Source organism: Octopus bimaculoides, chromosome 14 (genome assembly GCF_046866305.1).
Source record: "Octopus bimaculoides isolate indiv1 chromosome 14, ASM4686630v1, whole genome shotgun sequence".
Lineage (NCBI taxonomy): Eukaryota > Metazoa > Mollusca > Cephalopoda > Octopoda > Octopodidae > Octopus > Octopus bimaculoides.
Genome location: NC_142941.1, coordinates 6,392,437 through 6,404,936, shown reverse-complemented (window position 1 = coordinate 6,404,936; position 12,500 = coordinate 6,392,437). Strand labels below are relative to the sequence as shown.

The window sequence follows — 12,500 nt, the reverse complement described above, 5'->3', positions numbered from 1 at the left end:
CTGGAGCACCGCCTTTAGTCGAGCAAATCGACCCCAGGACTTATTCTTTGGAAGCCTAGTATTTATTCTATCGGTCTCTTTTTGCCGAACTACTAAGTTACAGGGACGTAAACACACCAGCATCGGTTGTCAAGCGATATTGGGGGGACAAACACAGACACACAAACACACACATATATATACATATGCATATATACGACGAGTTTCTTTCAGTTTCCATCTACCAAATCCACTCACAAGGCTTTGGTCAGCCCGAGGCTATAGTAGAAGACACTCGCCCAAGTTGCCACGCAGTGGGACTGAACCTGGAACCATGCAGTTCGTAAGCAAGTTACTTACCACACAATCACTCTTTGTATATAGGTGCAGGCGTAGTTGTGTGGTAAGCAGGCAGCGAGCTGGCAGAAATGTTAGCATGCCGGGCAAAATGCTTTGCGGTATTTCGTCTGCTACTACGTTCTGAGCTCAAATTCCGCTGAGGTTGACTTTGCCTTTCATGCTCTCTGGGTCAATTGAATAAGTACCAGTTACGCACTGGGGTCGATATAATCGACTTAATCCGTTTGTCTGTCCTTGTCTGTCCCCTTTGTGTGTAGCCCCTTGTGAGCAGTAAAGAAATAAGAAACTTGCTTCCCAACCACATGGTTCCAGGTTCAGTCTCACTGCATGGCACCTTGGGCAAGTGTCTTCTACTATAGCCTTGGGCTCATCAAAGTCTTGTGAGTGGATTTGGAAGACAGAAACTGAAAGAAGCCCGTTGTATATAAGTGTGTGTATATACATATATATATATATATATATATGTTAGAAGAAGTAAGGTACTCAGAGATCTGGATGGTTGTACATTTACAGATTTTTAAAAATAATATGTCAATTGAGTGAGCATCTATTTACTATATAAAATATTTAGACTGGAAATGGCTGGCATAAATGCTAAAGGGTCAAAACTTCTGCCAAGACTTAACCATGAAGATAGTGTCTCAGGCATGTTTTGTATAGCAACTTGTATTCTATTCAAGAATACAGTCCATCATTGAGAACACAGTTCCATAGGACCCAGTTCAGCTCTGTCTCATCAAACCTTTTATCAAAGACATTCTTGCTGAGATGAATGTATTCTTCATTATTTAAGATGCTAGATGTGATTTAACAGAGTTTTAGCTATTTCTAGCCATTCACTCATCCCAGAAGAGGCTCTCTCATTGACTTAAAACTCCCCCCACATTATTAGCTGGTATTCTTCAGTCACCCTACTTACAGTGTTTGGTCTTCTACTCTTGTAATTTTAAATGTCATATCAGACATGCCGCCGATTGGTACTCGGTCGCTTCCTGTGGTAAAGAGAAGCAATTTCTTCTGTAATTCTGTGGGGAACTTGTAAACCACATCCCAGAAATACCTGTAAGACGAACAAAATGGGTTTTATTTAAATGGCTTCTCTATAAGCTGATTATCACAAGTTTGTATACATGTGTGTGTGTGTGTTCATGCTAATACTGAGCAGTGAGTACAAGTGCTCAGAGGATATCTGCATCACTTGATGAATCCCTGAGAAACATTCATACATGAAGTAATTTTGCAACTTACTTGACTGTGACGTCTGCTGCATTATATCCATCATAGGTAGCTACCTGTCTCAGTTCTCTCATATTCAGCGTTGGGGATCCACACACCAACATTTCAACCTCTTCGGGTCTCAACATCTGCAGGTAAATAAATTATCTTTGTAAGAATGCATGTCTATAGGTAGTGGAAGGTGACATGAAACAGAGGAGATAGAGAGAACTAATTAAAACTTTAAACTTTAATTGAGGCTAAATTTAGCTGATGTAGCGAGCTAACAAATATTTAATTAATCATAGTTATTCATGTAATTCAAACAAATTTCATTAGCTATAATGATGATTTGTGTCAGGAAATAGTAAGGGAGATAACTTAGAAATCTGAAGCGATTAGAATCGAATGAAGGCAATGTAAAAGGGAGTTAATCTGATCTGTGTATAGTGATAATGGTAGACATGTTTCAACCTTATTTGGCCTCTTCACTGTAGCCTAACATTATTCGTACTAGAGAGACATTTGATTTGATTGACTGAGAACAAATAAAATTTGAGTGAAATACGTTTATGAGAAAATTTCCCAGGGAGGCCTTTTGCATGAAGAATATATAGTTAAGTGTGGACTAACATGACTATTGTACAACCTCCCACCCCAAAAACGTGATGCTTAATTAATTAAAATTAACTTGTAATGAAGAGTAAAAGTCTTTATTCAATCAGTGAGATGATCAATTGATCAATAAATGAAATAAGTACCAGTGAAACACTGGGGCCGATGTAGTCAACAATCCCCCTCCACCCAAATTTCAGGCATTGTGCCTATAGTAGAAAGGATTATCCTTATTATTATTATTATTATTATTATTATTAGTATTATTATGCTTAGCTGTATTTCGTCTGTCACTACATTCTGAGTTCAAATGTTGCCAAGGTGGACTTTACCTTTCATCCTTAATAAAATAAATACCAGTTGAGCACTGGGGTCAATATACCAAAATTTGAAACCAATATCCACATACCCTAACAATGAGTCCTGCATCCCATCAATATCGATGCTCCAACAATATCCTCATACCCCAATAACGATCTCTGATCCCTAACACTGCCCCTGTACTTAGAGTACGAGGCCCCTACTCCAACAATACCTTTATTTCTGAGTAATGAGCCCTTTTACACGTACCAAAAGTCCCTGTACTACAACAGAGTTTTTGTACTCCCAGGGGCTATCAAGCATGCGATGAAACCCTTTATTTGTGGTTGTTGATCCCCTGCCCACGAGTGCCCTCGTCAAATATAGAAGGGGTTACTTACAATGAGGGCGTTGGATGCACAGACACTGTGGAAGCCAAAGTAGAACTCTTTAAACACCTTATAGACGGACTTGTTGAGGATCCAGTCTACGTAGAGTTGGACGTAACCTGTGGAGAGGTGGAGAGAGGGTTAAATGAAGAGTGTGTGGATGGGAGAGAGAGAGAAAGACAAAGAGAGACAGAGAGAAGAAGAGGGAGAAAGGAAGTAAGAGAGGGGGAGAGAAAGGGAGAGTGACAGAGAAAGAGATAGAGAGAAGAGTGAAAGAAAGGGAGTAAAAGAGGGGGAGAGAAAAGGAGAGTGACAGATATATATATATATATATATATATATATATATATAAACAATATATGAGTATATGCATATATATATACATGTATATACATACCTTCATCTACATGTACATATAGATACATATCTGGGTACATGACGTTGCAAAAGAACATGGACAAAATGATAAACAAGGTACAACAAACAAGCAGGCCACATAGAGAACATATCCTTCATAATATGGTGGTTGTCTACTCCTTAAACAGAGTTTGACCACCTCCTGCACCTACACCTTAGCCCTTTCATGGCGTCTGATGTGGCTTTTTAAACCAGACAGTGTTTTGAAAAAACACCCACACAGATTGCACCTCTGATTTGCACTACCAATACCTGCAAGTAAGTTCTGCTCATTGTGGATCCTAACATGTCTTTTAAGACCCCCATTGGATTTGCAAACCCTCTGGCACACACCACATTCAAACGTGTGCACAGACATATAATCAGAATAGCTGGGTGAGGTTTGTTTTCCATGGGTTCACAGGTGAGATTTGAGGCCAGCCAAGGACAGACATGGTCTGTCACAGACTGTGCACACAAAAAGGTCCTTGTCATTCACCTTCTCAGTCTTCACCTTTTTCCTTAAATGTCTCTTGAGCCCTGCTTGCATCATCCTGGCCTCTTCAAATGCTTTCACTCCACTCCACACCCTTGTTCGCCATCCAACTCGATCTGAAGCGAGGACTTCTATATCTTTTGGAGCCATTCCAATTGACTTCATAGCAGTCCTTATGCCATCCTTAAACCTTTTTTTAGGTTTATGCCGATAACGTTTCCCCTCTGCAAGCTCACCATAAAACAGCTGTTTCGGCATGCGTTCATCTGCCATTCGAACAATATGGCCACACCATCTCAATTGGTTCCTCAAAATCATGGCTTTAATTGAGGGGATGCCTGCAGATGCAAGGATATCTGTGTTTGGAGTAAAAGAATTCCATTTAATTCTTAAAATATGACGAAGGCATTTTTGGTGGAATTTTTCTAACATTTTAAAATGCCTTTCATAACAGGTCCAAGTTTCACAGGAATACAATAGGAATGTTAAGACAAATGATTTGTAAAGAGCCAGCTTTGTATTGTTATTTATATGTCGCTGGCGCCAGACGCGTGACTCCAAGCCACCAAATGCTTTTGCTGCCCTTTGAATTCGCAGGTGTATTTCCGTATCAAGATTTCCATCATCTTGAACAGAGCTTCCCAGGTAGACAAATGAATTTACAACCTCAAGTAACTTTCCCTTAACAAAAATTTTAGGGAGGTTACAAACAGCACCATACGCAGGTTGATACATCACAACTGTTTTTTTCAGATTGATGGTCAGGCCAAAATCATCACAAGCTGCATCAAATGCAGATACAAGGGATTGCAGACCCGATTCAGAATGACTAACCAGATCGCAATCGTCAGCATACAAAATTTCCCTAATAAGTGAAGTAAAAACCTTCGTTTTAAACTTCAGTCGGGTCAAATTAAAAACATTCCCCGTTGTTCGATATTTTATGTAGATACCCTCCTCAGAGTTTTGAAAGGAATGTGACACCACAACGGCAAAGTATATTGCAAAGAGGGTGGGTGCATCAAGGTCTCCCTGCTTTACTCCATTTTCCACAGCAAAAGATTCAGAAAGCCTACCACCAAAATTAATCCTAGCTCTCATATCCTGATGCAAAGCCTTGACCATGTTTATAAACTTTTCTGGGCAACCAATTTTCCCCAGAATTAGCCACAGAGCACTTCGATTAACAGTACCGAATGCTTTGCTCAAATCAACAAAGCAATGGTACAGAGCAAGATTCTGTTCAATGCACTTCTCCTGTAATTGTCTGACAGTAAAGATACAATCAGCTGTGCCCCTGGAGGAACGAAAACCACACTGAGACTCAGACACCACACTTGGAACTATAAAGGTATTTAAACGTTCTAACAAAATGCGGGCGAGCACCTTTCCAACCACAGACAAAAGGGAAATCCCACGAAAATTACCACACAGATCCTTTGGCCCCGATTTATATAAGGAGACAAGAATGGCATCAATCCAGTCTTGAGGCACTTTCTCACTTCTCCAACAGTGACAAATTAAAATATTTAAGAGTTCCATCATTTTGTCACCCCCATATTTCAAGACTTCTGCACAGATTCCATCAGATCCTGGAGACTTGTTGTTATTCAGCTTATTCATAGCTAAATAAATGTCATTTAGAGTTGGTTCAGATGCCATCTCTTCTATAACTGGAAGTTGTTCAATTTTGGTGTCAGTCAGAAGAAAACATCCATCTTCTGTTCTCACTGGAGCTACTGAAGAAGATTTTGGACCATATACCTCCCTAACATAAGAATACAAACAACTGGCATCATTTCTATCAGCCGCTTCTTGTGCCCCTTTTGCCCTATCATTCCACCATTCCTGTTTAATTTTCCTTAGAGCAGTTTGCACCCTCCTTTTCAGCTTTCTGTAAGTTTCATTTGAGTTGGGATTCAATGACTGAGAGAGCAATGTATTGCCTAAGTTTTGTTTTTCTAAAAGTAGATCATGAATTTCTGCTGATCTATCTGAGAACCAATCTCTGGATTTATGAGATTTAAATCCCACTGACGAACTTGCAGCCTGAAATACTTTTGTTTTGAAATCTTCCCATAAATTGTTTGGGTCAAGATTAATACTTTCTATAGCGTCGTGGAATCTTTGCAAGTTGCTTGATAATTTAAAGTTTGCAACGTTTAACTTTTTGGGTATCTTAGGACCAGACTGTCGGTTTTTAGGTTTTATCGAAAAATCTATTTTGCCACGCAGTAGATGATGGTCAGTCCAGCTCTCTGCCCCTCTCATGACCCGAACGCTAGAAACGTCTTTCATATCACATTTCCTAATCAAAATATAATCTATGAGATGCCAGTGCTTAGATCTTGGGTGCATCCAGGTGGCTTTATATTTATTTTTCTGCTTAAACAGAGTGTTGGTGACAACCAGATCATTCTCAGTACAAAATGTCAAAAGAGCTACTCCATTTCTATTGCATTTTCCAATCCCATGTCGACCTAAAACAGGCCATGAAACATAGTCCCTTCCAACTCTTGCATTGAAATCTCCCAAAATGACCAGCTTGTCAGAAATTGGTACTTTCCTCAATAATCTTGCTAGATTGTCATAAAACTGTCCCACAGTTTCCTCAGAATGGGACATTGTTGGTGCATAAATACTGACAACGGTAAGAAACCTACCTTTTGTCAGTTTGATACGGCATGACATGATCCGGTCAGATATACCACTTGGAAGCTCTGCAATGGAGGACACTAATGTATTCTTGAGAGCAAACCCAACACCAGATTCTCTACGCTGACCCTTAGGTAGGCCTTTCCAGAAGATAGTATATCCATAAGCAGATTCCATTACTTGACCCTCACCAGAGAGACGAGTTTCAGAGAGAGCAACTATATCAAGGGAATATTTCTTTAGCTCACATGCAATAAGTGCAGTACGCCTTTCTGGCCTCTTCGTGAAATTATCATCAAGAAGTGTGCACACATTCCAACAGCCAAAATTCAAACGATGTTTATTTTTACTTTTTCTTTGGCAGGATGACGACCGGGTCCAGCCTGTGATACACTGGGACACCTGCCGGGCCAGACCTGTTCCCCTGATGTTCCCAAGCCTTTTTTGCCATTTACTGAATTTGTTTCAGACATTTTAAAATAAGTTACAGGTGCATTTTTAGGTTTCTGCCAACCAACCAATTGAATGATTTTACTAAGATTTGGAGTACAGGAAGTACCTGTGCAGATGAATAATTTTTAGTGGGTGTAGCTTGCACTGCACTACCCCCACTTATTAGCCCAAGAAGACTTTCACCGGTGTGACAAGAGAATTGCCAAAACCAGGAATTTCCAAGGCCTCAGGTTTTATTTCGGAGATTTCCTTCTCCTAGGTAGATTACCAACCAAGGTTAAAGAGCTTCTACCTGCCCATGAGGTAAGCCGTCCCATTCCAGACACCTAACCGACACTCAGACACTCTGTAAAGGGAACAAATATCACTCCGGTGACCGATGTGGAGCAGCTCATCAAAAAAAAAAAAAAAAAAAAAAATATATATATATAAATAAAATATAAAAGATAAAAAATAGTATATATATAAAATTAAAATTAAAATTATTCATATATACATATTTACAGACATTCACACACATATACACACCCATACATATATATATATATACATATTTACAGACATTTTGTTGGATGGTCGTTGACTGTTCAGGAGTTCATCCGCCCTTTGACAGGTCTTATTTTTCGTCCTGCAGGGTGACCAACAACACCCTCCTCACCAAGCAAGCCTGGTGGGGTTGCCAGTTTAGTCGCCGACGACCCGACCATGCAACAGGTTGTACTGGATTACATGTTACCAGTAGCACTGAAGAGCGACCTTCATAATATATATATATATATAGATAGATAGAGAGAGAGAGTATATGAGAGAGTGTATGTGTGTGTGTGTATGTGTGTGTGTGTATCTGGAAACAAAAAAACAGCACCCCACCACTTCCCTCTTGTGCTTACTTACTGTGGCGATTGCTGTTGGTTACAGGAATATTTTCTCCATTGGGCTTCAACGAATATGTTTTTAAGCAGCCCAGTTCTGTGTGAGAAATCTGAAATATAGCTTATAGAATATAGTGTTACTGTTTGTAACACAGTGAGCATTGACAATCGAATTAGATAGATCTTCTATAATACTAACTGCATTACGTATGTTAACACTACCTTAACTTTAATTTTTTTTTTATACAGATGGGGTCCCTGAGTAATAAATTTTAGTGATTTTAAAAACTGAAAGCGAAATGGATTAAACAGAACGGGTGGAGACGCATGAGATGGAGGGTCCCTGAAGAGGTCGCAGGACGTGTAACGAAAGATTTTAGACAAAGGATAATGAAATAAGAAGAATAACAAATCTGAAATGAAGAACAAATATATACAGTGCGTGTGTTTATTTTCTCCCCCACCCCAAAAAATAATTGTCCCGAAATATAACAATATCTATTGCAGCAGACGATTTCACATCAGGGATCTTGCAAAACCAACACAAAAAAAAAAAAAAAAAGAAAGCGATAGTGGAATGAGGGAAGAATGCCTATTAGAGTTATTTCCCTTCATTAAAATATTTTCAAGGTAGATAACTTTTTTCACCTCATCTCAATCATTACTTTTATTTTGTCAATCCAGAAAGGTTAATTTGACTTCAGTGGTATTTGAACACAGAGTGCAGAGATCTGGTGCAAATATACGTGGGTATTTAATCCTACATTCTAACGACCGCATGCTTAATGCTATGTAGCCTGGTGCCCACAATAAGCAATATGTGTTGACCAGTTGTGTTGCTTTCGATTACTAACACTCAGGAAGATAAAGTACCTTGGTCACATCGTAAAAAGCACCAGTGTACAAAAACTGTGACTAGAAGGAAATTTTTGTTGGCACTCCGTCGCTTACGACGTCGAGGGTTCCAGTTGATCCGATCAACGCAACAGCCTGCTCGTGAAATTAACGTGCAAGTGGCTGAGTACTCCACAGACACATGTACAGTGGCCATTTGTGGTGGTGGTTGTGGTGGTGGTTGTGGTGGTGGTTGTGGTGGTGGTGGCTGTGGTGGTTGTGGTGGTTGCGGTGGTGGTGGATGTGGTGGTGGTGGTGGTGGCTGTGGTGGTTGCGGTGGTGGTGGCTGTGGTGGTGGTGGTGGTGGTGGTGGTGACTGTGGTGGTGGTGGTGGTGGCTGTGGTGGTTGCGGTGGTGGTGGCTGTGGTGGTGGTGGTGGTGGTGGTGGTGACTGTGGTGGTGGTGGTGGTGGCTGTGGTGGTTGCGGTGGTGGTGGCTGTGGTGGTGGATGTGGTGGTTGTGGTGGTGGTGGCTGTGGTGGTGGATGTGGTGGTTGTGGTGGTGGTGGTGGTGGTGGTGGTGGCTGTGGTGGTGGTGGTGGCTGTGGTGGTTGTGGTAGTGGTGGTTGTGGTGGTGGTGGCTGTGGTGGTTGTGGTGGTGGTGTTAAACAAGAGTCTATGACCTTTGAGCTGAAATACAGGTGTAACACACCTTTATGTAATACACCCACCTGAAATGTTAGTCCGAAATCTTCTTCGACGTTTCCTTCATAGTCAAGGAGTTCCTGGAGACCCTTAGACAGATCCTTTGTTGAAGGAGAGAGAAGAAAGAAAAGGGGGACATGTTATTGATATTCATACAACAATGGAAGGGGGAGAGGAGAGGAAATTATTAATGATGGGGATTAATTAGGCCATCTCCGTTAATTAGGCACAAATTGTCTGGGATGTGAGGGAGTTAAAGGCAATGGGAGTAAGTTAGAAATGAAGTGTATGATGATGATGATGATGATGATGATGATGACGATGACGACGATGATGATGATGGTGATGCTGCTGCAGCTGATGGTGAGGAGGAGGGGGGACGACGATGCCGATGCTGATGACAAAAATGATGATTGTGATGATGGTGATGGTTGTGGTCATTTTGGTGAGGATAATAATGATTATGGTGATGATGATGGTGATGGAAGTAGTGGTGTTTATGGTGGTGGTGGGGGTGGTGGTGGTGGTGGTGATGATGATGAAGATGAAGACGAGGATGAAGATGATGAGGAGGACGAGGAGAAGGAGGAAGCTGATGACAATGATGATGAATAAGGATGGTGATGATGATGATGATGATGATGGTGATGGAAGTAGTGGTGTTTACTGTGGTGGTGGTGGTGGTGATGATGATGACGAAGATGAAAATGAGGAGAAGGAGGAAGATGATGATGATGACGATGATGATGGTGATGACAATGACAATGACGATGATGATTATCCTGCTGATGACGATGACTATGATGATGATGAAGATGAAGGATGTACTCACATGCTGCACTAGCTTGAGATCACTGAGTGTAAGGGGTGCCACCCCAACTGTGGCCTTGTCGTTCATGTATGGTACAACAGCAGGACTAAGTAACTTGTGGTAGCAACAGGGTGGGAAACGGATGTCTAACATGATGCTGTTGTAGACAGCAAGTCCCATCAGCTGGAAGGTGGAACACTGAGTAAAGGAGATATATATATATACATATCTATATACATACATATTTATATATGTATATATATATACATTATCAAAATCAAATCAAATTACAATCAAATGGAAATTGTAGCTGTGACCTCCGTGCTGGTGGCACGTAAAAAGTATCATTCGATCGTGGTCGATGCCAGCTCCCCTGGCCCCTGTGCCGGTGGCACGTAAAAAGCACCATCCAATTGTGGTCGATATCAGCTCTCCTGGCCCCTGTGCCAGTGGCACGTAAAAAGCACCCACTACACTCTCAGAGTGGTTGGCGTTAGGAAGGGCATCCAGCTGTAGAAACACTGCCAGATCAGATTGAGGCTTGGTGCAGCCTCCAGGCTTCCCAGACCCCAGTCGAACAGTCCAACCCATGCCAGCATGGAAAACGGACGTTAAACGATGATGGTGATAATGATGAGGATGATGATGATGATTTCCCAGACTTTCACTGACTTGATCTCGTTAAATTACATTCCAATTTAACACTTTAACCGCCACATGTGCCACTAGAGGTTCATTGCAATCTTCACACAATTACCATATGCACCAATGGCAAAGTTGACCTCGGCGGAATTTGAACTCAGAACGTAAAGACAGACGAAATACTTCTAAGCATTTCGCCCGGTGTGCTAACGTTTCTTATTTCTTTATTGCCCACAAGGGGCTAAACAGAGAGGGGACAAACAAGGACAGACAGGGGGATTAAGTCGATTACGTCGACCCCAGTGCCAAACTGGCACTTAATTTATCGACCCCAAAAGGATGAAAGGCAAAGTCGACCTCGGCAGAATTTGAACTCAGAACGTAGCAGCAGACAAAATACCGCTAAGCATTTCGCCCGGCGTGCTAACGTTTCTGTCAGCTTGCCTCCTTAGGGTCTACAAATATTACAAGATTGTTGAATCAGGTAAAGGATACAACTCCGACAAGATGGAACTCCTGGTAGTTGTTACAGGGGGCACAGTTGAACCAATAAACTCCAGTGACCTTGTCAAATGTGAACATTCCTGAAAGGTATAAAATAATCATCAGATTTATTTCTTGGAAAGAATTTAGCCAGAAAATTCATCAGAAAATGGATGGAAAATGTAAATCCTTTTTCTTTAATGCTCCTCTTTATATCTTTCTTTTATTTTAAATTTTAAGCCTTTAATGAATTTATTAACAAAAATTAAATTTATATTAATTAATGAAAATCAAATAAAAAAATAATACTGACTTTCAGACATTAATTTTGTGTGAATTCAATAAAAGAATCAAGTTTAATTTTGTATCTATGTCAATTTAATTAAAATTTTATTTTCGTTTTCTCTGTATTGAATTTAGATATCTTCACAAAAAAAATGTCTAATTAATTTACTTTTGCTTTTTTTTTTTTCTTTTTTTTTCAATTTGGTTTTAATTTATGGGAAATTTTTCCATTTTTTTTTTAAATTTAAAATTTCAAACTGACAGAAAACAACAATTCCACCACCACCACCACCATCACAGCAGTTGTTGCTGCCCCCTCTATATCAGTCTCCAGCCCCCTTCATTTCAGTCTTCAACATCGTGAGTTCAGTCTCTATGACAAAGACTTACCATAATCAGGATGAAAGATCCGTCGTATTAACAAGAGGAACCATTCCTTGGTCAAGCCACCCATATCCAGTCCTGGTTCACCAGTGAATGTCACTTTTAGCTTCTTCTTCAGGTCTTTCTGTTTATTGGCGATCTACAGGAGAAATGGTAAGAGGCAGAAAATCAGAAAGGGACAGAAGAAGACAGCAACGTTGGTGAAAAGAGAGAAAGATAGAGAATGGTTCAAGAATGGTAATAGGTGTAGGCATAGCTGTGTGGTGGAGTAGTTTGCTTTGCAACTATATGGTTTTGAGTTCAGTCTCACAGCATGGCACCTTGAGAAATTATCTTTTACTGTAGGCTGGGACTACAGTAATTGACTTTCACCTTCCTCCCAAATTGCTGGCCTTGTGGCAAATTTTGAAACCTTCATTCTTTTTTTTTTCTTATTTGTTTCGGTCATTTGACTGTGGCCATGCTGGAGCACCGCCTTTAGTCGAACAAATCGAACCCAGGACTTATATTTTGTAAGCCTAGTACTTATTCTATTAGTCTCTTTTTGCCAAACTGCTAAGTTTCAGGGATGTAAACACACCAACACCGGTTGTCAAGTGATAGTGGCAGGGACAAACACAGATACAC

The 12,500-nt window shown here is 40.6% G+C and overlaps 1 protein-coding gene across 3 annotated transcripts in view; it reads right to left on the bottom strand.

Moving 5' to 3' along the window:
* Positions 1–12,500, bottom strand: part of LOC106882078 (putative E3 ubiquitin-protein ligase HECTD2) — a 39,705-nt gene that overhangs the window by 501 nt on the left and 26,704 nt on the right. For all 3 annotated transcript variants that reach the window (XM_089362220.1, XM_089362222.1, XM_089362221.1), the window contains 8 exons: positions 11,880–12,012; positions 11,217–11,305; positions 10,101–10,262; positions 9,295–9,369; positions 7,753–7,840; positions 2,871–2,977; positions 1,588–1,703; positions 1,259–1,399 (listed from right to left, as the gene is read on the bottom strand). In XM_089362220.1, coding sequence (XP_089218346.1) covers positions 1,259–1,399; positions 1,588–1,703; positions 2,871–2,977; positions 7,753–7,840; positions 9,295–9,369; positions 10,101–10,262; positions 11,217–11,305; positions 11,880–12,012 — 911 coding nt within the window. The remainder of the gene's footprint in view (positions 1–1,258; positions 1,400–1,587; positions 1,704–2,870; positions 2,978–7,752; positions 7,841–9,294; positions 9,370–10,100; positions 10,263–11,216; positions 11,306–11,879; positions 12,013–12,500) is intronic.